Source organism: Falco rusticolus, chromosome 9, assembly GCF_015220075.1.
Source record: "Falco rusticolus isolate bFalRus1 chromosome 9, bFalRus1.pri, whole genome shotgun sequence".
Lineage (NCBI taxonomy): Eukaryota > Metazoa > Chordata > Aves > Falconiformes > Falconidae > Falco > Falco rusticolus.
The window spans coordinates 37444448-37469456 of NC_051195.1; the positions used below are offsets into that span (position 1 = coordinate 37444448).

At 39.5% G+C, this 25009-nt stretch overlaps 1 protein-coding gene across 1 annotated transcript in view; it reads right to left on the minus strand.

Annotated features, from left to right (window-relative positions):
* RAB11FIP2 (RAB11 family interacting protein 2) overlaps window positions 1-15064 on the minus strand; it is a 34155-nt gene extending 19091 nt beyond the window's left edge. Inside the window, exons 1-3 of the mRNA XM_037400224.1 lie at window positions 14510-15064; window positions 2732-3174; window positions 1556-2018 (exon numbers count right to left, since the gene is read on the minus strand). Of these exons, the coding sequence (XP_037256121.1) occupies window positions 1556-2018; window positions 2732-3174; window positions 14510-14862 (1259 nt within the window). The 5' untranslated portion in view covers window positions 14863-15064. The remainder of the gene's footprint in view (window positions 1-1555; window positions 2019-2731; window positions 3175-14509) is intronic.
* Between the last annotated feature and the right edge of the window lie 9945 nt (window positions 15065-25009).

The window sequence follows — 25009 nt, forward strand, 5'->3', positions numbered from 1 at the left end:
CTATGTAATTTTAATTGTTATTTAAATGGCTTCTCTTTAAAGGAGATTATTTAAATGGAAGTTTAACTTCTGACAAACCAAGCTACATCCTAACCTTACTCTAATCTGGATAAATCATTTATTAAATAAATAATATTCTAAGACTCTGTCTGTAAACATGTTATTTAAGACACTAGGAAATGACTTGACTCATAGAAGACTCTGAGAAGATAATTCACTGAAGTCTGTTTGAGCTTCTAGCAACAAAATCTTTTCTATAGCAGTTCCATTTCAGTTCATTTATCAAATTCACATTCATCATTAGTTTTGTTGAGAACATGATATAAGTTTAAATCAGGAGTGCATGCATTTTAACTTAGGAATAAAATTGGGTTGGGATACAATAAGATCAAACTGTTCTAAAATCTTAAAGAACAAGAAAACAAAAAGCAACTTTTTTTTTTAAGAAAATACTACTGTGTCATTAAGGAATTAACAGACAGAAAAAGCAAGTTTGTTAGAATCCTGTTTTCCATTTAAAACTGTGATTTATTTTAAAACCTTAAAATTCAAGTTTGAAGCATTTTGATTTTAAATTAAATTTCTACCAAACTTAAGTCATTAAATAGAAACATGGACTGTTAATTTCTGGCATTAATATACAGGGGGGAAAAATGCAAATCAATAAATGTTAAATAATTAACTGCTTAAACATTTATCTATTGGGAACACCATATGTAAGGGGTGTGTGTATATGTTTATATATATATATATACACACACACATGTATATATATAAAGAGAGAGACAGTGTATCTTCCTGACTAGCAAACAAAAACCAGAAAGGAAACTAACTGTGGGATACAATTTTTTTTTTTTTTAAAGGACAAGTATACTTTGACAAACAAAGAACAAAATGGATTATTTAAATCAAAGTTTCTTATCAGCCCCGTAACCCAATTCACTCTGCTTAACACAAACTGCTGCCTTGTACGCTGACTTGAATACATAGCAACTCAGCAAAGCTACAGTGAACCAAACAAATTCAAGTGTGGTAACTGCCCATGTGGGTGCTCCCATTTAGAAATACAATGGTTTTTAATTCTTGTGCTCTAACATACAGACTCTAAATGTTGGGTTTTTTCCCAAATAGTGATATCCAAAGGATTTGTTCTCATTATTCACAGTTGTTTCACCCTTTTATTTATTCCATTTCATTTTTCTTTAGCCTTGAAACCTTTCCCTCTAAAAACCCAACTTAGGGCAGTGTAATAATTAGCAATGAGTGTTCAGTGAAAGCGGACAACTTTCAGGAAGAACCTATCCTGAAGCATGAACAAGGTCTTCCACAAATGCAGGTACCCAAGAACATTCACAGTACATATTAATAATACAAACGTGACTTCAAAATGAATAAAGAAAAGATCAAGCTATATATAAAGTTCATAGCTTTTACTTAGAAAGATAAGCAATGATATAAACGTATATAAATCACAAAGGCTGTGTTCCTCAACACTTCACATTTTCATTTATATAACATGTTCAAGATACCAGATTGAAATACAGCAAAAACCTACCTTGAAGATGGCAACATGCTTGAAGGCTTGAAGTTTGTCATAAACGGATTAGTCGAATCATAATCAAAACTCTCCTGATGAGTTTCACCAAACGCACTAGGTGATTTCAAGTCAGTAGAACTGTCTGATCCCCCATTGCTAAGTTTATCTGACCTCCTGCTATCTTTTTTTCCAGTCACTCTTTCAAAAAGGCTAACTTTCTCTTTTTTCTCTTTTTTAATTTCTTTCCTGATTTCGACAGGTTTGGAAAACAGACTTATGTTTTGATCCCATGTTGCTGGGCTTTCTTCAAATGGATTCTTCTGTCTTGGCAGTGTAGCAAATTTTTGGGGTAACGAAGCACTCACATTGGTAAATGGGTCATTCTGTGCTTCAAGTGCAGTTTCATCAACTGTGCTGTCAAGCTGGTTCATTTTAGAAGTATCAACACTTAATGTTCTTCTATGTGGAGATTTCAGACTCCCTGCAAACAATCTGTCATTAGTATATTATCAATGAGACACTATATCATAGTTTATGACATGCAGAGAACCCATTTTAGCTTAGGTCTAGAAGCTTTGCAATTGAGTCTCAGTTCAAAACGCTGCAGAGTAGCTATTTTAAAAAAAATGAACCGCTGTGGCCTTAACTTTGTAGTTCAGAAATTATTATGGATAGACACTACAGCAAATTGTCATTTCCTATGTGAAAACTTAAATTCTACGAAGAAGATAGATATGACTAGTGTGCCATTCCAGAAAGCGACAGTAGTCTATCACTGCATAATAACTTCGAAAAATGTAAAGTATTTTCAGTTCTTTGTATAAATCAAGTTTAAAACTTTGGTGATTGTTTTCAACTTTTAAAATAGATTTTCATTTTTCACAAGATGTTATTTTGCCTAGAGTTCCTTCTAGAATGCAGTGCTTCACTACAACATACTCTCAAGTGAGGACGTAAGATAAATGCTGAATTACCCCACATTATGACCAATATGCTCAAAACCAGTAATTTATGAGTTATCACCAACTAATGGAAGTGAAAACCAAAAAAAAAAAGCAAACCCACCACCAAAACCGGGCCAGCAATAATTCTTAACTTTTTGGCCTTGTAATTGCTTCATAAACTAAAGAAACAGACTTTTGAATGCTCTAATAGCAGTACGCTGTAATTATAATGGTCACGAGCTTTACTTACCACCTTCATCAACTGAACCAAAAGATTCTAGCTGACGCCTGAAAAGATGAGAGTAGCCAACAGTACTGGATTTCATTTTTTCTGAAGAGACATGCGATCCCGTTAAATCTGACATCGAATGAGCTGAGGATAGCCGCTGAGGTCCCAAAAGGAAAGGTTTTTTTGGTTTTGACTTCATTTGTACTTCACCACTACATAACTCAACGTTTGCATCGGGTATATGAGTACTTGGGATGATTGCAGAGGATGTATCCAAAAATGTTCCATCGGTTTTTCGACCCTTCATTTTGTCTTTTAGTTTAGCAAAAGGGGATTTGGTTTTGTCCTTCATTGACAAATCAAACATACTTGCTGTCATGTTATTTCTCATAAACTGAATATTGACCTTTATTTCTCCTCTGTCTTTAGTTCTCTTCCCTTGTCTGGACTCAAGGTGAAACCACCTGAAAGGAGAAAAAGAGCAAGATGTGTTTTCCAGAGGCTAGCCATTAAACTTTGGTTAGTTGTTTAACGTATCTGACAAGTATAATTTAAAATATCAAAACCAAATTCCATATAAAAAATTAAAACATTCCTGTACTGAGAAACTTTTTTGTCTGTATATGTTTTTGAAGAGAAAACTTAATAATTAAGCAAATGTGAAGCTCTTTGCAGTGTTTACCTCTTTTGAGAGCCAAAATCAACTTTGTGGAAACTCACTGAACTTCATCAAAGCTTGGGCTCAGCAGAATTTGTATCCAACGTTGATTAAAAATACAAATACATCTTATTTTGCTATTAAAAAGAACATAATATTTTTCAAGTGGCCTTTATTTAGCAGTTATGTATATTACCTGAATGTATACTGCGTGGCAAATATTTCATCGAGTAATCTTTTCTCCTTTGATTTTGCCCAGGTTTATACGCTAGCAAATATTTTTCCCCTGTCCCTTTCTTCTAACCACTGGTTAAGATTTATGACAACTGCACTAGCCTAGCAAAGAAATATCTGAGAGCCCTGAACAGTCAACGACCATTTCAGTTCCGCAACTGGTAGCGATGTTGATGGTAACTCCACAAGCACCGTTGGCAGAACAGGAACACCCAGGTGTATCTAACAGCCACCCCCTCTTTTGCAGGTCACCAGTAGGATTAACTTCAGGAGTACTTCCACAGGCTTTGGAACACTGACATAAACCCCCACTCCTTGAAAAGAGGTCAAAGGTGTGATCATATGTTTCAAAAACCCAAGTGTGTGTCTTTGCCAGGTCCAACAAAGGCTTTATCATTAATCAAGAGTCTTATTCGTTCTCTATTGTGCTCTATTGTCCCATGGAAGCATCTCCAGAATTACTGCTCAATCTTCCTTCCACAGCTTCACCTAAATGAACAGCCAATCCCTTCTCCACACCCACCCTCAATAGTCTTTTCCTATTTCAAAAAGGGCAGAAGGGCATAATTCAGATCTGCCAGCTCCGCTGAAGTTCTTTAAACCCACTGTCAGGAGAAATGCATGCACACATACTAACACAACAGTGCATTATCATGACGAAGTAGCTTTTGAACTGGAGACTAAGAAATTAAATTGCCTATCAACACAGATGCAAAATTGATTATGCAGTTATGAGTACATTATTCAATACTGCCAAATATAGAAAACAAGGTCAGGAAAGGAGAAAAATAACCCTCAATTTCCTTTCAGATTTCGTAAGTATTTTTAAAGGTGACAGCTGAAATCAAATTTTCAGGCAGAGATACTATTTTTTGAGTTGAGAAAATACTTCTAAAAGTGACCTGCCAAAGAAATAACGAAACGATAAAGAATATTATGACTTTTGTTGCTTTGTGATGTCCAAAAGGTTTTACATCCCATACTAAACCGGAATATTAAAAAATATCAGACCTTCTCTGTCCTGGCACTGGACAACATGAATCTAGACCAGTAGATCAAGAAGTTTGAACTGGCAGGAGGACAATTAAACCTTTAGGAAGAAAGTTTTTCTTCTGTTGTGAGGTAACTTCATTTATGTATTTTAAATGAAATGCAAAACCTGAAATATGTTATGTGTTTGAAGAAGATGGATCGTTTTTCCTTTTAGTTAATAATGTTTCACTTCTTAGTAACTGGTTCCAGAAATACTTTAAGTCATCTATAGGATCGTTACAGAAAACACACACAACAGAACCAAAAGCAAATCTTTTTTTGTGATATATAATATCACAAAACCTGGAAGATAGCCTACTTTTTCCAAAACTCTTCTTTAAAATAAAATATGTTCATATATTTTCTTAAAAAAAATAAAAACACTACACAGCCATAACGAGCAAATCCTTGTTCAGACAGATAGATCTTGCCTGTGCAGAAAAAAACCCCAAACCAAAACCCACCCTGAAACTGAGAAAGTCCTCCCCATGACTCCTTTAGACAGACACTAAACATAAATATAAATAAGGCTTATGAGTGTTGTCAGGGGTTTAGCAGGCAGAAAGGACCTCACTTTTTTGACATTCAGATTTAAGGGCTCCTTCTAAGACTGTAAAAAAAAACTATTCCCCTTCTGCCTCTTTCCCTTCCCTCACAGGTCTCAAACACTAATACTGCATGTCTGGTAAGACTGCTGAATTTTCATGTTTCTACTTAGGAATTACCAAAACTTTAAACTGATATATGACACTTGCACTTGTTTTAAAACAGTATAGAGACAGAAATTCTTAAGCTTTTGCTGTGTGGAAGAAAGCCTTTTCTTCTAAAAGTTACTTTCACCCAATTAGTGACATTCTTATCACGAATCAACAAGCGCTCTGTGTCACTACCAGTACTCACATGCTAACTGTGTACCTCCACATGCTATTTTGACATTCACCAAGTCTGAAGGAGAGAATTCCAGCACACAGCTAATACATTGCCTTTGTAGCTTGTACATTTGTTTTCAAAGTAGACCTTGAAGAACTTGACACTAAAAATAAGTTAAGCTGGGAAAACAAAGAAAACTCTCCTTACCTTAGGAAGATAACAGAATGGCACAAGGGACTAGACCTCATACTTGCTGGGACCTGGTTCAATGCTACTAGTGATTCCAACAGAATTTAATCATAAACTCTTTACTCCAGCAAAATTCCTCTGGACTTCAGTGGAATATCTATTTGAATAACGATTGCTGGATCAAATCTTTGTAAAAAAGACAGATATTTAATTTTCATACGCTTTTCAAGGAGGTTTCTTTGTTACCTTGGAGAGTTTATCTTGGTTTAGTTATAATGAAGGTTCCATATGCTTCAGCTCATAACAAGACAATATGAGAAGCAGACTCAAATCATGATTTTCTTCAAATTCAAAGGCAAATAATTACTTTTTTAAACAGATGAGAACGAATGCAGGCAATGCATTTGTGTGGAGCTGCACGTGAATGAGCAACTGAGTCTATAAATGTTTCTTATTAGAATCTGTTTCTACAACACATGGGCGTGAGCAACAAATAGGAAAAACAGTGCTGTATATAATAGAAAAAACAATTGGAAAATGAAGTCCGCTGTTTTCAGATAACAACGTTTGGGTACTAAAATATTAAATTCCACTATACCACTGCCAATTTAAAAAATTGTAATGTATTATAAAAGCCAATAAAACTTGCTATTTTGGTTTTGTTTACAGTACTTTTAGCCACAATAAATGCTCCATTTGTCAGGCTGCCATGAGCTTATTCTATAGAAAGCCTGTACAAAGTAGGAAAATAGCCAATAACATACATGAACAAAACAGGGTGGCTTTTATGAGAGCAGATGCCCTTTTATTTAATAACCAAATATTACATCCAGTCTTGCAGACAGTCTTTATTTAAACAGACCTTGTACAAAGTCTGGCAAATTTTCCCAACTTCAAAGGAAGCCCTATTGCCTTCTGAATCACATTCATACTTCTTGCTCTCACCTTCAAATGTTCTGTAGGACAACGACCCCCATGCACCCTCTAATTTTGAATTTTCCCCTATGGTTTCCATCAGAAATAACACTTGCTTCTTTTTATCATCTGTTTTTGAGTGTGCTAATGGGCTTTGCTTGTCTTGTACAGGTTTCTGATCATTTTTATTTTGTAAGTATTATATAAAATTGCCACTCTGTATGCTGACAATGTTTTTGAACACGTCAAGAGAAGATCAACGTTCAAGGCTGAATAGGAAAATTCTTGCTGACCAGTCAGCCCCAAAAAACTAAACCCTTCTCTCAAGAAATACGGCTATTTTCTAACCATGACAAAATTTTGGCCATGCCTCTATTAGGGGTGCAAAAAGCCAACTCCCTCATTTCTAAGACAGACAATAACCATCTTCTGCATACTATTAAGGTAAACTGTGTAGCATTAGCAGTACTGAACCCTTTACCTTTATAAAGGTCTGACAGGAAGAGTGAAGGAAAAAAATCTGAATTTACTACAAATGAGCAAGTTACGAAAGTCTGGTCTGCCTATTCCATCTAAATAGCTAATCTACAAACATACTTATGTTTTCAAAACCATTTCTTCAACCGTTACTTTCCTCCCCTTTTTCTGTTTTCATTTTTTTCCCCATTAACTTGGCTTTCCAACTGACTTTTGCTTATCTGTACTATTCTAATTGCATCCTTCGTCCTGCATTCAACAAATATTTTGAAACCAGTATCTTGTTTCTCTTCGCCTAATAGCAGGAAGCCAATGTCACGTGTTACCCTCCATATCAGCCACGGAATTTGACAGTTCCAAGTCTTAGCCCTCTCTCTTCTTTGAAGAAGCATCACTCAACCCATTCTGTTCATGACGTGACATTGAGTAGAACAGATTGACAACATGGGTAAGAAAAACCCCTATGTAATTTTAATTACATTTAAATTATAGACTTAAAACTTTTAACAGCCTCCAAAATCACTGAGATAGTTGTCTACCAATTTCAACAGGAATTAGAAATCTTCTAGCCAGCACATTCAACTTGTGCATGACAGATGACCTTATGACTCCATCTTCTTGCCAGTGCTGAAGATGGAAAGCCTAAAGGAATTTTCCCACTCATTTTGCTGCCTCTCAAATACATCACTCTGCCAGTAAACATTTATTGAGCTGATCTAATTTTGCTTTGCTGAAATAATCAGATTGCATCTAAAGATTTCTGCACAATCTTGATTTTAATTCACAAATTTCTTTAGGAATTCTGCAAAAGGCCACATAATCATCACAGCATCCACAAGGCTTCTAACCTTGATTTTACAGGTAAAATCAGCATCCTGATCTGCTACGCAATTTTAATCTGCCACACAGCGATGAGAATTTTCTACACCAGCAGGTACTTCTAAAAATACCCCTGCAGAAGAGCATCAAAATCTCAGTGACAGAACATGTCCATCAGCTGTTGTGGGAAAGAAGTGGTTCTTCATCTTAGATTACTATGGTCAAGCTAGATACACTGAAGAAACTTGCTTCACAAAATCCCATCAACATAAACGTCCACAGCAAATGGATAAAAAACAACATCCAAAGCCCAGAACTGTCTAACATTTTCATTAGTAGCAAATGCACTTTGAAAAATGCAGAAGTATGCTTTGTGATAAATCATTCAGACACCATACTGAAATACTGCCCCAAAAAGTCAGTAAGGAGGAAAATTAGGGCAAGGGGCTGACCACTGGCTACATCATATATGAGGGGAAATGAAGAAGAAAAGAAATTATTGATTAAAATAACTGATGACATTCTTGAATACTATTACCAACCAAAATGAGGTACACAAAGCAAAGTTTAAAAATAAATACTACAGAGTCACATTGTAATACCACAAAACATATGGGAACTTACACCTAGCACAACACCCATCCCAAGGGGTTAGCTAACATCAACTGGAATCAAAGTAATTAAAGTGGTCTTAGATTACTTACTATTTTGGCTAAAGACTATGTGTGACTACTTTTATTTTAGAAACAAAGTAATTGAAGGTAGGAGAATGAAGGCCAGTTATTTAAGTTGGGCGTGTGTGCAACCATGTGTGTGTGCACAGAAAATGGAGAAGTATTTCAATCCAGATGGTGCTCAGACTTTGACTCAGAATTACGACTTACTCAGAGGATGTGCTTGCATTTGTTGTCGAAATGTAAATGCTGGGTATATTACTAGATAATATGTAAATACTGCTATAATCTCATAAAGCTACAATTGGGCTCAACTTTTTCTTTTCCCCCATAACCATCTTTTTCTTCTGTTCCTCACTACCAACTTTCCTTCATTATTTTTCACCTTCACTGAGTGGTACCACAAAAGCAACAGCACAAATCCATATGGATCCTCTAGGCTGCTCATTACTTCTGCACCTTTAACAAACTTCTAAGTTACTACTCTTCCCACTTTTGACTAGAACGGAAGGAGTTTTTTCTTTTACTTTAGACACATTTTGATAATTGCTGTTACAGCCTGTCATTTCCAGTACTATCGAGTTTTATCACCTAAAATGCATTTTTCTGGCTCAAACTAAATTTAAGACTCAAAATTAGTACATAATATTTATGAAGTGTTACATTTTGTAGAATTATTTTTAAGAAGGCACTATTCATTAACAAGCACTGAGCCCATGACATACAATCTATTTACTAGTTGTTTGCTAATTCATAATTCCAGTTGTATTTAAAGCCACCTACACAAGTGCCTGCCTCTTGCTTATGCTGTTACAGATGAGAGAGGGGACAGAGCAGAGGCAGTCAAAGGCGGAACCTGTCCATATCCAACAGGAAGGCTGCCAAGAAGGAATTCACATTAACTGGGAAGAAGTCACACAATTTCCGTATCTTTCAGGAAGCACAGCAGCACTGAAGAATTAGAGCTTACAACACAGGGGTATGGATCATGGTCAATCGTTAATTCTTTTTGTTTATTTGCTGAGCAGCTGTTTTTGACTATTTTATATGATCGATGCAAGCAGAGAAGTATCTTAGATAAGGGCAAGATTCCTTCACTGTATTATGTTTAAATAAGCATTTTTTACAACACTGCTGCAATTTGTGCCTGTGTTTGTTGAGGTATTATAGAAATCAGGGAGAAGGAGAATTAAGTCACAAATAAAAGACATCTCCTCCAACAACATTTCTGTAAGAAAAAAATCATCTACCATCGCCTGCCCTCCTCAAATTTATAACATTCCAGACAAGTGCTGCATCTTAAATCAGCTGAACATGCAATAAAATTAGCTCTCCAGGAAAGCTAATAAAGGAATGGACAATAAATAGACTGGAATTAGAGAACAACAAGGACAAAGCAAATGCTGATGAAATAAGTAACATCATGGAGAAAGCTAACGGAAACGTGTTCTTCTATTGCTGTGTTCATTTAGCACACAGGAGAAAAAAACCTAAGCAAAGTCATTACGAAAAACTACTGAAAAATACTTCAGTAAATTAAGAAAAGTCAGTAAATGAGTATTTTTTATTCTGTTATAATTCAAAAAGTTGTTTTGATGTTACACCTTGTCAGACTATCAGCAGGATTAAGGCAACTATGAATTGAAACTGAATTGAAATTATTACAAAAATGTATTTATGCTTTAAAACAACACAATAATTTACCATCATTTACATTTAAACTGCAAAAGCGAAAGAGGTATATTTATTCTGCAACAGCAGATCCCCAAAATTGTTGTGTATTTCTCAGGATGAATTACAAAAAAACCCCACATGATTATACTGCAAAAAATAAAAACCATGTTAGAAATCTATGATATAAAAAGTTATGCTAAATATACTTCAAATAAAGCAGTATCTCTCTAGCTTTTTGAACTGTTAAAAAAACTCCGTAAAAACTCTCCGCATCTGGAGCCTGGTTTTCAACTCTGGAGAAAAGAGCAGAAGTTAAAAGAGCCTGTCCATTTCCAACTACAGCAGAGATGCCAGAGACACAAATTTACAAAGTTAGCACAGTGTGATGGGCATTTTTGCACTAAGACAGAAAAAAAATGGACTACGATCCTGCAGATGCTTTGGCTGAAGTCTCTGGAAGAGACCTAGTTATGGACCATCTGAGCCACATCTGGATCTAACCGTTCCAGGAATTCTCATTTTTAAGAATTCAAAAAAATGTCAGTTTCAGAAAGAAAGAGAAAGGAGACTGCATGATGGTACGTACAAAATTTTCATTATCAAATTTTAGTAAATATACTGCTTTATTTCATTAAGTCTTGTGCCAGAGGAAGTTTATTAGAACACAAGATGCGCAAATCCTATCATGAGGCCTCTGCCTGAAAACTTTACTGCAGAGAGTATTTTTCTTGAGATGTACAAGTAACAAAAAAAGCCATACAGAAAGGATTATTTTTCCCTAACATAATGTTTCTGAAGCTGCAGTAAATTTTTAAATTTATTTCTTCCAAATTGTAAATTATTAAATAAAAAAAAAATACACAAAAAGCCAAATGTCACACACCCCACCGTCTTCCTAGGAATTCAAAATCAGCTGGTAGCCTTCACTTCTCATACCTCCTTACTAAAAAAGCACTAGGGAATTGCTGACAGGGTTCAGCATTGTGCGGAATATTAAATATCTTTTTTGCAATACCCTGGTGACTCTTGAGTCTGTCTCTTACAGCACCATATGTACAGCTGTGTTGGAAAGAGGAAGCTATTAAATATATTAAAAAGTAGAAATATTACCAATAGACACTTCATCAAATAACTGGATCCCATTCATCCCCAAACAAAGCAAGAAATGTTAAGGTTACATCAACATAAGAAAATAACTCTGGATTTAATAACACCACAAGCCTGTTGAACATATTTGAAAGTAAAAACATTGCTTAATAAAACAGATTAGTGTTTCTGAAACAATGAATATAGCTTTCAACCATCAGAATGCTTTGGTAATAAAGACATTGGACTTGGGTCTTGAAAGGCACTGGGTGTCTCAGTTCCCACACCATAGTCACGGCTAGAAGGTCTTTGGGTCCAAATATATTACCCTTATTTTACTGCCAACAAAGGACTAGGAATATTAAGTATCAAAAAGGATTTAATAAAAGGAAAAAAAAAAAAAAAAAAGGAGTGTTTTGTTTGAGATCGCATTTGCAAATATATTCTTGAAAGTTTGTCCTCCTCCCTTTGTATGTACATACACATAAAAAAAACTGCATCCACATCTCCAACTAATGCTTAAAGGAGACAGCAACGACATACCCACATTGCATGAAGGCACACAAGTAGACAACCACAATAACTTTTCAAAAGCATTTAAGCACTTAAGGACTCTGAATTATTTTTTCAAAACTGAGTTTCAAAAAGGAGATTTTCTAGGTTTCTAAGCACTAAAGACATGGCCAGGAAAACTGGACTTTTAGTGGCTCCTCTCTTGTAAGAATTTAAATCGGCATTAAGTGAATATGTGCTGCCAAAACTCCCACTAACCACTTATCTGGACTTTTACACTTATATAAGACTTTTACAAGTATGTCCGTTCAGCTCTAGAAGCCTAACACACATCAACTTTTAAAAAGATTTGCATCTTAAATGCTCAAGTAACTTCTGAAAATAGGACTTAGGCTGTTTGTGTAAAAATTTCCCCACAGGCCCCCATCTTCCGCGGTACAGCTCGCAGGCAAAGCACAGCTTCCTCGGGAAGCCCTGATAATTTCAGCAGTGGTGGAGGGAAGCACCACTGCACGCTTCGCCAAAGTTCCTCTCTCATACTAAAGAGGAAAGCAATGGAAAAATAAACAACACCTATGAAGCCCTGCTAAATAGAACTTCATATGAAAATACTGAAGAGATCTCAATGTTTATTTAAGTAGCACAAGGACTACGTTAATTACCCCACTTACAAATTTTTGCAGTAATTTTGTAAGACTCCAATACTACTTTTGCTAAAATTGGTGCAAAAGGATATGGTTCCTCAAAGAGAAAGAGGTGGTGTTACTCACAGTAATACATGAATAATTTACATTATTTCCTCCAGTTCCGGCATACATGTTTCTACCTAGATTTACAAAGTTCTTACAGTTAGCAGCATTTCTACTTCGTTCATTCACCTTTTTCCTGTAGAGCAGCTAGGTGTTTAAACCAAGGCAGTTGCTACTGACTTGCAAGATAATTACAACTGATGGTTAAAGAATATTTAAGATGCATGTCTAAAGAGCACTGAAACTTCCTGAATCAATGTAAATAGAAATTGGGATCCTAAGGCTACAGGCACTACCATGTATTGCATCAAGATAACTGGTTTGTCCTTAAAAAGGTAAGCAGTTAAAAAGTATAATACTTCAGACCATGAACACACAACAGATTCTGCATGGACATGTTCTCTCCTATTATACGGTTAATAAACATACTGTTTTGCAAAAAAAATAGTTTACAAAAAACCCCAAACACACACGCACACAAAACACCGAGGCGAAGACAGTTTTGACTTGTCTTTGGTGCTCCTTCAACCTCAGCCACTGCACATAGAAGCAGGACCAGGTTTTGAGATGGTCTGTGCAGAAACACTTGTCTGCCCAACAAGACCTGGCTGGTGTGGCTGTACTGGTTCCCACCTCCAGCTGCCTGCTGTGAGTCTGCTGGAGGTTCACGCCTCCCCAGCACAGTCAGCAGCAGACGAACGATGCCACCAGCCTCTTAAGTCACTTTAGTCCAGCAAGTTAGCACAGACCCACCATTACTAAGGGAAGGAATATCAGACTTTAACAGCTGAGATTGGGCACAGGAACCTTCCCACGCTACTGAACAGACACTAGAGGAAGAAAGGCACATGGGGCAGGGGCTTTTTAACCACTGCAGAAAGATTTGTCAGCGCTTATACATCATACAGCTGGCTTGGAGGTCTCCATGCTGTTCTTGGACTACTTCCGTGGGACAAGCATAGGTAAGACACACACAAATCACACAGTCACAGGCATGCCTGCAGTACACAGTACACCTACAGTTTATTCCCATGCATTTTGGAGGATAAATTACACTGGTACCAGAAATCTTTGTGCAACCATGTCCAAACCAGAAATCACAATTTTTTTTTCTGATTTAGTTGAAAAACCCCAGAGAGTTAGATATATTTACAATTCAGCCTAACAAACTGCTGTGATGCTTATATTTTTTTCCTTTGGGTTGTTCCCCCCCCCCCCCCCCCCCCGCAATATTCCAGTACCAGAATTTGCTGGCAAATGGCAATTTTATTTGACAAATGCTTACGTAGGTAATGACGGAGGCTACTACAACAGCAGAACTTTCAGTCTTCTCTGCCGAGGCCTCCTGTACAGAGCAGCCTGCAGGACTGCGGCCTAAGACTAATCAGGACCTGAACAGCACTGTGCTGTTGTGGTAAGCATTGACTAAGTCACAGTTCATTGACCATGAAAACATAAATATAAAATATTTTAAAATGCTTGGTTGCAGCAACAGAGGGAAAACATTTTTAAAGAGAACGACACCAGGCTTCGAGGGGGTCTGAGTCTCATACATGGTTCAAGCTGAGGTAGGAGCTGAATGGGGATATGTCCCTGAGCAGAACAAAGACAAATTTTTAGAAAAACAGATGTAATGAGTTCATGTTACACACAAGAATTTGTCAAAAAACGTTAATGTTATTGACAGTCCTTCCCCGTGCAGGGTGACCACTGTGATTACAGTAAACCTCTCTGGAAAAGGTCAGGCCACAATGACATATGTTAAGGGCTTTGAACACACCACAGAAGAGAGAAACATCCTAATTCCATTTCGAAGTATGCTGATAGTGAGGCTACTGCTTCCCGCCCGCTCCAAGTATAAGTGTACAAGGAATGCAAATTATAGTGAAAAAAACCAACCACCACTTACTCTGTTTTCCGTCTTTCCTTGTCTTCAAATACATCATTCAGACTTATCGCCACCTGTCCCAAAAACTTGTCCAGCCCCACCAGCGACCTGTGCATGACAATCAGGTACAGGATGTATTTTTCTGGATTCTCCTGCATGAGTAATCCAGGGAGCTCGAAGGAGGCCTCTTCTTTCCAGACGGGATCCAGGGTCTTCTCAGCCACCGAGGTGGAGTACTTCTCCTTGCCCAGCTGTATGATGGTGTAGGCATCGTTGCTGCCATTTTTACCTTTTGGCTTCAGACCTTTGGCTTGAAGGACCGTAACTTGCACGTGAGTTGGGAACCACTTCTGGGCTTGCTCTGCCAACATCATCTTTGAAGATCGCGGCAGCAATAACAAACACGAAGCCTGCAAGTCGTCGAGCTGCGGTCTAAGGGCACTTAGGGCAGAGACACCTGCCAGGGGCTCAGCGCGGTCCTTCCTGCAGCGCTGCCCGCCGCGGGTGGCACTGCCCACCCCTCAGGTTCCCCCCTCCCCGCGCAGCCCTACCTGCGGCTCCATGGCTGGGGCTGCCGTCCCCCCCGCCGCGCCACCGGCACTACTCCCCCTGCTCCCGGCCTGCCCCCGCCCGCCGGCCCCGCACCCCTCCCGCCGCTGCCGCCGGCCCGGCTCCCCGCCGCCCCCAGGGCATCCCCCGGGCAGGGCCCCTCCGCCCGGCCCGGCCCGCAGCGCCGCGGCTCCCTCAGCGCGGCCCGGCCCGGCGCGGGCCCCGCAGGCCGCCTCCCTGCCCCACACGCCTCGGTGCCTCAGGGCGGCGGGGCGGCGCGGGGTGGGGGCTCGCCACCGCCCCGCTCCTCGCGGGGGTGTCGGGCCGGGCTGCCGCGGCCGGCGCGGCCGTCACGGCGCTGCCCGCCCGCCTCAGCCTCTCGCCGCGCTCCCCCCGCGCCGCCGCCCGGCCTGACGGGCCGGCTCCGCCGCTTCCGCCTTCCCCATGCTGCCAGCGGCGGCGGCGGCCTCAGCGGCGGTCAGAGGGCAGAGGGCAGGGTTCGCCCCCTCCCCGCCGGGGCGGGCGGCCACCTCACTTTGCCGGTCACCCGGGGCTGGCGCTGCCGAGGGCACCGGCTCCCGCGCTTGGCGGGGCTGCCCGAGGGTAGGGGGGAGAGGCCGGGCCTCCCCCCCCCCGAAATCCCCTCACGGGCAATTAGCTCATTTTTATTTGTAGAGGGGCGAGAGATCTCTACTGGAGCTGTGGAGAGGAGGCATCTCCTATGGACGCCTATTGTTGTTATTAGTATCGTCATTATTTTATGTTGTACCTGAGAGGGTGGCTGTAGACCCCCCACATCAAGCCCCCGCTTGGCCCATCCTGCTGCGAGCTGCTTTGGGAAATTATTTTCCACCTCATCCACCCACCCGTGGCAATCCTGTTGGATTTCAATGAGAGGCTGAAAATAATTGTCAGGTGTTTTGTGGATACATAATTTTGTTGGTGGTACACCTGGAGGCTTCGCATGTGTGTGTATGTGCACACCTGTAAGCAGAATCGCAGGTATTAACTTCACCTACACAAAAAACTAAAGGAAGCCCACGGGCAATGAGGGTTGCAAGGCTGGGCGTCCCACCCCCATGAACCATCACAGGCCGGGAAATCAGCAGCCAGGTCAGATAATACTGCATCCACCACAGCTCGTGGGTTAGTGAGCAACAAAAAGCTTGGGAGACCTTCTCTTGTACTGCTGAGGAAATTAAAGCTGGAGGCCATTAAATATCCTACTGCCCACAACACTTAATGCTGAGCAAGTTATTGTCCAGGGTCAGAGAAGGTTGGGGATCACCTGTCCATGCAGAATCATTAGTCTGATTCCCAGTTCATGTTACCTCTGCACACAATTTAAGTAACTACTTAAATGACCCCCTAAGACTGCGTGCTGCAATAATTAACACAGTGCTGGCACTTCTTTCTCACATCGTATCTGATTTTTGTTGATGTTGGAAAGTAGATGGTCTGGTTGGAAACGATAACTTCAGAACGTGTCTTGGGATCATATTTAGACAAAAGCATGTAAATGATTATCTAGGGTAATAAGTTCTTCAAGAATTATTGATGCTATTATTATCCGCCTTAGTTTGGACTGGTGAGATACTAATGGTCAAATTAAGGCTGTGTGTCAATTCTTTGGGATGCATCACCATCCCACTCACCTGAAAAATCACTTCCCCTCCTCTGCAGCTGCCAGTGTCCCACATCCTCAGGTATCTTTCCCAAATGTTTCGCAATGAGCTGTCAATGAAGCCCCCAGGGCGAACTGCTGTGCTTGGGAAAAGAGTAGCAGTATTTCAGGCTGGAAGAGCCGGGAAGTGTTATGGTGACAGTGTTCTGCAGGGGACTTAGACCATGGGGAAAAGCCACGGGGTTCTTGTTGGAAACCAGGGAGACATATGTACATCACATTATTTCTTAAATGAATTTTACCACATGCAAATTCTGTTTTAATAGAATACTCTTGATTGCACTAAATAGAAACCAAGCATGATGCACTCATCAAATCAAAACAAGAAATGAATTTTAGGTAGGCAGAATGTATTTATTTAGTCAGAAATTTGAGTCAAACATCATGTCTTGCATGCTGTGTCTTAGGAAAAGTTTTATGAGTTCTTATAACAGGCAGGATTTGTGCTTTTTCCTTGCCTTTTATTGGTATTCTATAATTTATTGTTCTCTCTTTCTGAACAGGGGCTGACTGGAATACATATGGACACAGCTGAACAGGGGAAGGTGGAAGAACTTTTGTACCTCTGCATACAGTACATCAATACAACACCCAATCTGCCTTTCCTGCTTTCAAAAATAAGCAGCTTATTAGTCCTCTACCCCTTATGCACAATCTGGCATGTGAGAAGAGGAGAGAGGAGCCTTTCTCACGTCTCTTCTCTTTGCTTAGCTGGTGGAGTGGGCACTGGGGAGATGCCCTCTCAACACGCCCACCCCGGTGCTTGAAGTGAATTCTGCTCAAAGGTGCACCAGATACATTTTAGTCCCTCTTATACCCCTCTAGAGTCAAGATGCAATCTGGCCTTTTGATTTGGTCCTCTTTGGAATAGGGACATTGTCATCTTCTTGAATGTAACGTGCGATATAAATGACAAAACATCTCAGAGAAATAATGATATCTCCAGCAGCACAGTGTCCCCTGGCACTGTGTTAGAGTGTTAATCCAGAAATGACTCAGATTCCCATTTACTAAACCACAGCCACCACTCAGTGGCTGCATGCACTGTAGGTTTTGCTCATCGCTGTCTGTGATTTAGTGAATATTACATTAGAAAATCCATTTTGTTTTCCATGTACCATTTTGGTTATGAGGCCATACTGTTCCTTCGCTTTTCCTTTTCCTCCTCATGTTGAGATCAAGCATTGTAGATGCAGGACAAACTCTTTAAAAACAATGTAGGTCTCCTGGGCCAGAAAAGCCTGGAATAACAAGTGATACGGATGAATGGCACACATGAGAATTAAAGTTCCATATTAAATGCACCATAGATATGCACTGTTGTTCTGTGATAATATTTTTTTAAAACTCACTCTTGTCACTGTATTGTGCTTTCTGTCCAAGTCCACTCACTCCGAGGATGTTCTACCACAAATTTTTCAGTCCTTGGTTTTGTTTCTTTTGGAAGATTTTAAGCTCAGAACATTACATTTGGAGTTTGCTATCAAAAGTAGCTCCCCTTGAGTGCTATATTGTCATAAAAGGATTTCTCCCAGAGGATGGTGGGTAGCTCCTGTATGTGCTCTGCCTTGTCCCTTTTCTCTGTCCTCCCACCACCCACGTAGGGTTGGAGAAAGACATCTGAGAAAAACAAGTCCAGAATTCTTGCTGCTGAAGAAAAAGCCATTAGAGCTGTAACCTCTGGCCTCAGAAAACTGTTTCTACATTTCTGATTTGCAGCATCTGTGCTATGCTCCTGGTGGCTGCTCCAGCACCCCCTCTCCTTGTAGGCAGTGATGAGAGCGAGTTTAAAAAATGATTGTTTATCACAGAACAACAGTGCAGATCTATGGTGTATTTAATACAGAACCTTAATCCTCATGTGTGCCATCTATCTGTATTACATGTTCTTCCAGGCATTTCTGGCCCAGGAGACCTACATTGTTTTTTAAAGAGGGAATTCCAAGCATTATGGGGGATTTTTTTTTTTTTTTTTTTTTTTTATTTCAGTAATTTGAAATACCCTCTCAATTCTCCCTCTTGAGCCAGCAGTACATCTGATTAAACATCAGGCTTGATATTCTGGCTGCCCTTGCAAAAGAAAATGCAAGAAAGTATTTTCCCTCTGCTGCTGAGACAGTTTCATCTTCTGCTTCTCATTTCCAGTTGCATACTTGCTAAAGAGGATCAGAGCATTTATGCTTACAGTGGTAAACTATAGGAGATAATTTGGTGATTTAATTTCTCCCTGATTTCTGTTTATGAAATAGGAAGCATTTTGTTATTTTTTCTGAAATTGCCATCTCTTCTTTGACATTTTTTGCTGAATAATTCTTCCTTGGCAGATTTCTGGTGATGCCTTTGCTTTGAACATAGTGTCATTGTGAGGCACAGGCTGGTTTCGTCTAGACACGTAACAAGCTTCTGCTTTCTGCCTCTTTGACTAGCTTTCAGTAGCTGTTTCAACTGTCCAGATTGCACATTTTCTGGAAAGACTACGCAAATTTTGAGACTGAACTTTGTTGTCTGTTAACTTTATCTTAGCTGCTGTTATTTTTTCAATTAGTGACTTCTTCAGGAATTCACTGGAATTAATTGACTGCAGAAATCAAATAGCTGGGCTCAAACCCACCACTGTGAATTGGAAGGTTTTTCTCAAGCTACTGTTTTTGTCTGCTCTCTTGGTTTGAGAAGAATTCATTAAGCTGAAAGTATTATGATGTAAATATTAAAAGCTAGATGAATATTCATCACATTTCTTTCCTGAACCCAAATTTTGCATCGCAAAATGTTCAAGGTTTTCTGAGGGTGGGTGAGTTAGGCACTGTCCTGCTCTATGTGCTGTCTTTTACCTTTCGCATTCACTTTTACGGAATATCTCCTCAGAAGGAGGTGGCATTTGGCCTCTACACAAGAGTTGAATCTTCTCCGATAGCTCTTGACAGCCTTACACACACCTCACTGGTACTGAGCTCTTGGGTACCGCCACTCTCATTGCTTCTGTGCTGTTCCTGTCTCTAGCCAGCTATGGGTTTATCCCACCCTCTGCTTGGGGTGCAATTTTGGGGTGCAAAAAGTCTCTCCCCTGCCTCATTCTCAACTGTTTTTCTTGCATTACTGTAATAAACAAGATCACACAAAAGACAGCAAAGGAAATGTGTTTCTAAAGAGGGGAGCAGGGGTTTGAAATCAGGCAAAGGCCCATGGAATCGTCCATTGTTCTGGTACAAATCTGGTACTTTTCAAGCAGAAACCTGGAGTCACAGATACAGTAGAACTGTATGCAATATCAGACTTCAAATAAACCCCAGGTACCACTAAGAATGTTGAAAACATCATCTTTTTTGTTCATTTTTAGCTGAACTTGTCTCACAGCCTTTCAACACTGCCATCCATTGTGAAGTTCAAAGAGGCTTAAATGCTGTACAACAGTCATCAAATGCTATAATTAAACTTGCCAGTCATTCAGACTTGACCCAAACTGCCTGTGTCTCAAGACGTCAGTCAGCTGTCTGGGTTAGATTTCAATTCCGTCTTTTAAAAATGTGAAAACTCCGGGTTCTCAGCATCTTTCGCACAAATTATAAGCAAGCAATCCATTTTACTCTTATGTCAAAGGCACCCATCACACAAAATCCTTGGGCACTTCTAATCTGAAATAGCCGTGGGATACCTCAAGCACACTGAAGGGCAATTGCCCTGTCCTAAGCCTAGGTAGGGTTCAGACTGTCTTCAGCAATAGCTCCACAGGGGACAGAACCAGTCACATGCAACTCTTCTAGAACTAAGCGCTGAGGGCTGGGTTCAGATTTGTCATTGGCTCTCCAAAACCTTCATGGAAACCTCCAAGCTCACCCTTAGAGAAGTACCTGTTCAAAAAATCATAGAAACACAAACCAGGGCTCAAACTAAAGAGTTATATTAGAAATGGAAATTGGCTATGTGACATCTATTTTTAGACTTAAATATGTACATTCTTTTCGTGTTTTCAGTACAGGTCCAATGCTTGAAGATCACAAACAACTTTTATGCATTGGAAATGGACATAAATAATATAAGGAGAGTCAAGGATAATTTTGCCATCTCTGCAGAGAACAGTGTTTCTCGTGCTTGACAGAACCCAGGAAACATTAGCAATGGAGACAAGAAACTGAAAAATTATAACTTTCTTTCTGGTTTTGTAATGCACTGGGAGAGTGGAAAAAAAAAAAAAAAAAGAGATTTTTATCATTGTCTGAGTATGAGGCTTCTTCAGAGGTATTTCTCCTGGGTTAAATAATTCATGCATTTATTCTTTCTTTATAGGTCTCCAAGGATCTCAGAGACTGTTACCTCAGAAATTATCCGAAGTTATCAACTCTCTTAAGGAGAATCTCAGCAAATACCAGAAAATTATGTCCTGAAAAAGAGTTCTTAGCAATGGAAGTTTTGAACTTCTCTACTTCTTTTCCCTCTCTGGGACCTCAAAGTGCTTTACAGGTCCTACATATTTAACATCAGTAGGCTGCCATATGAGGGCAAACAAAAGGGAATTATTTGTAAGAAGAGCAAATTGTTATACTTACATCATTCCTTTGTGTACTAAGTCAGCAGTTGCAGCAAGCAGGTGAAATACCTACCCACCTTAAAACATAGCGTGCTCCCTGAAATGAGTGAAAAGTCCTCCTTGAAGTTTGGTCTTCTTAACTAAAACAACACATTTATACTTCCTGCTCATTCCCAAGACTTTTTCCCAGGCTTAGCTGCCCTGAAAATTTCTTCCCAGGGATTTTCTTCTACCAGAGGACTACCCCGTGTCTTTTCTGTTGTTGAAGGGTCTAATGGAATCCACCTGCAGCACTGAGTCAGCCGTGATTAATCTGCAGTTAACTGCAGGGTCTCAACACCTCCTGTGTGTTGGTAACAGGAGAACACTTCTTCCCTGATGACACACATGCACACGCACACACAAAAAGTAAAATAAAATAACATAATATAAAATATTTTAGGAAGGAAGGAAGATTGATGTATTTGTTACACTTAGACTTAACATGTCTTCTTTCAAGCCCTGGTAAACCAAGACGTGGATTTTCTAAGTCTTTACCCCACATTGCAGAGCTGATATAAAGGCCAGAACAATATTTGATATTTTGGGACTTTTTTTTTTTTCTATTTGAGTGATAAATAACTCAGATTTTATATCAACTTTGTCTCCTAGCAATATAAATTTCAATTTGGGTTCAGCAAGGTCTTAATATAAATATGTGATTAGAGAAGGAATCTAAATTAAATTGCTGTAGTTAAGTTTTATGTGTGTTCAATGTATGTACTCCAAGCACTCTTTTCCAATGTTACTTAAAAACCTCCTTTCTTTGAAGCGTGGCTTATTCTTAGAAAACTCAAGCTGCTCCTCAAATTCTGCTCCCAGTAAGAGACAAATTAGATAAAAACAACTTATTGAGAGGAGAGATCTTGCAGAGCTCATGCAAGTAGATGTGGAGTGCTGCTTGACAGCCTTCTATGCCTTTTTTTGTAAGAATTATCCAATACCCAGTCATTTAAGATATAATTTCAGTTTTCAAAAATATCTGTAGTGCATCTTCCCAACACCAAAAGTTGGAAGGATTGTGAGGGCTATGGGGATACTGCACATTTATTTTGGCACTGCCTAGTGCTTCAAGCATCCTGGAAATCAGCACTGGGTATGTTCTCATAGTCTGGATGTAAATTAGCCATATGTGCATTAGTGGCATTATTTACAGATTGAATTGTGCAACTATACTTATGGCCTTAGATGAATTATTTCTATATTGGGTCCAAATTTTGCTGTCATTTACAGTAATATAAATCTAGGATCACTCCACCAAAGTCAGTGGGGTAATTACTTTGACTTTTCTCCAGTGTTACAGAGCAGAATTCAGCCTCTGTTTATTATTTGCAGCTCTAAAGCCCTTTCCCCTATGCTAGAAATCTGCCGAGGCTCTTCTGTCACTTTGTCCACTATCACTTTAGAATTGTGCTCAGAAAACGTGCCTGCTTATGAAAATAAAGCAATGCAGTCAGATTTAGTTGATTTTGGAGTCTGAGTAAATAAAAATGAAAACAGCTACCTGGTGTTACAATCTTTTGTTGGATATATAGCTTTGTCACGCTCCTTCGTCTTTGCTTCCAAAAGAGGAACTGCTGTGGAAGTTTGCCACTGGAGCCATGCCTGGTTGAGCCTCTCTAAAAAAGTCAGTCCTAAGAGTGTTAGGATATAGATGTCACTCTCAGAGCTTCTTCACCCACCACTTTGAATGGACCTAACAAAAGTGATTTGTTTTCTTACTTTGGTCATTACCATAGGGTTTTCACTGTATCTTCATGGCTTAAACCAATGGTGCTCCCTCCTTTTCCATTAATGTTTGACAGCATTGTCCATCTAACTGTGAAAAAGCATCAAATAACAGTAAAAGATCTCTATAGCAGTGCTTTTGAAACTTTCCTCTGCTAGAAAAATATGAAATCAAAGATACTAGTCTCAATAGAAAAATAGAAACCATGCTAACACATCAGCAATTCTTCTCTAGAAACACTCTCACTGACATTGGAGTAAATATGACTGTCCATATTAGAACACAGATGTCTCATCATCAAGCAACATATGATGTTGAGGCATACCAATGTTGGATGCAACTTCGTAGCTGTGGTTGAAAAGCTCATGTAAGAGGAACACACTGGGATACCGGTTGTATCTTTTTCAACTCAGTATTTCTAATGAGAAGAAGATGTCTGAATGTATTTTATGTAAGTCATAATCATTTGAAAAAATGCATTAGCAGGCACAGGTCTCATAAGTGATTTTAAATCATCTCCACATTTTGTTTTCCTTCAGCTTCTCCTTTGTTTCTTTGGTGCTGCTCAATCTAATTTTTTCTCTCCTCCATACTACCACAACAGCATGTCCACCTTAATTTCAGTGATAGAAAAGGCTATCTAACTATATGCTCTACTTGGGCAATCAGATGTTTTTGCTTATTAATTTATCTCAGCATCTTTTGTACAGTGTCCTGCCACTACCTGGGTCCTTCCATCCCTAGTGACAATATCAAGAAGTCACGGAAATTTTTAGATAAGACATTCAGAATTGCACCATTGCTGGGTTTGAGCAGAATGAGAATGCCTAGAGAGTGCTGACTAAAGAGGCACAAGACTAACATTGCTGTGCAAATAACCTTTACTCAGCACAACTCACAGGCCGTTTTAAGTACTAACTTCAATATCATCCCAGCCAAGATACCACTTTTCAGACTCATCCCTGAAATTACTTAAATTACAGAAACAGAGATTCACTTCAACATTTACGTATCCAATATATGTTCCCATATAAGACATTTTTTCAGACTTTTCTATCCAGTGGTAAGCCTGAAATTTAGGAGTTTGTGAGAGAAAGGAGGAAGAGAGGTAGAGGAAAGATTACAGCAGCTGGGCTGTGCATGGCACCGGTGGGGTTGGACAAAGCAGATTATCGGGTTCCATTTTTATATTTTCTACAGAAAAGTCTGGGCATGGAGGGTATTTAGAGGGAGCTGCACACCAAGCCAAGCGCAGGTGACAGGGCTTCCCAAGAGCATCAGCATTGCTGTGAAGAGAGGGCTGTTCAGGATGTAGGTTATTCTGTGGTTCATATGTAGATTTTGCCAGCTAGTTCAACTGAATAAGACTGACCTTCCCCAGCACATCCTTGGTCCCAGGGATCATCACGATTAACAGACAAGCCCCAGCCAGAGTGCCTCACCTGGGAATCCTGCACCCAGCCCAGTTCACAGATCTCCTTACGTCAAAGAGCCATCCAGTCTTGACTGAAAAGCTTCTGGGGTGAAGAACCCACAATCCTTTTGTAGAATTTTTCCTGATGGCTAATTAACCTCGCTGTTAATCCTGCCTGTTTTATCCAGAATCCAAATTTGACCATTTTCAGCCTCTAGGTCTTGATTCAGTTTCATGTGCTAAATCACAGAGCCATTACAAATCTTCTCCACATGTAGGTATTAATATATCATGATCAAGTCCCTTAACCTTTCTTTTGATAAAGTAAACAGATTACGCTGCATACATCTATCCCTACAAGGCAGATATTGCAGATCTTGAAATCATTCTTTTCTGATCTATTTTCAATTTTCCATGGCTTCTTTGAAGTGTGAACACCAAGACTAGTCATGATATTCCAGTAGTTTTCCCACCAGCTCACACACAGCTGTACTTCTTGTGCCAGAATCCCTGGCCCAGTAATTCTGCTGCTAGCTTAGGTTTAGGAAATTCAATCTAGGGTATTAAAACACTTGCTATAT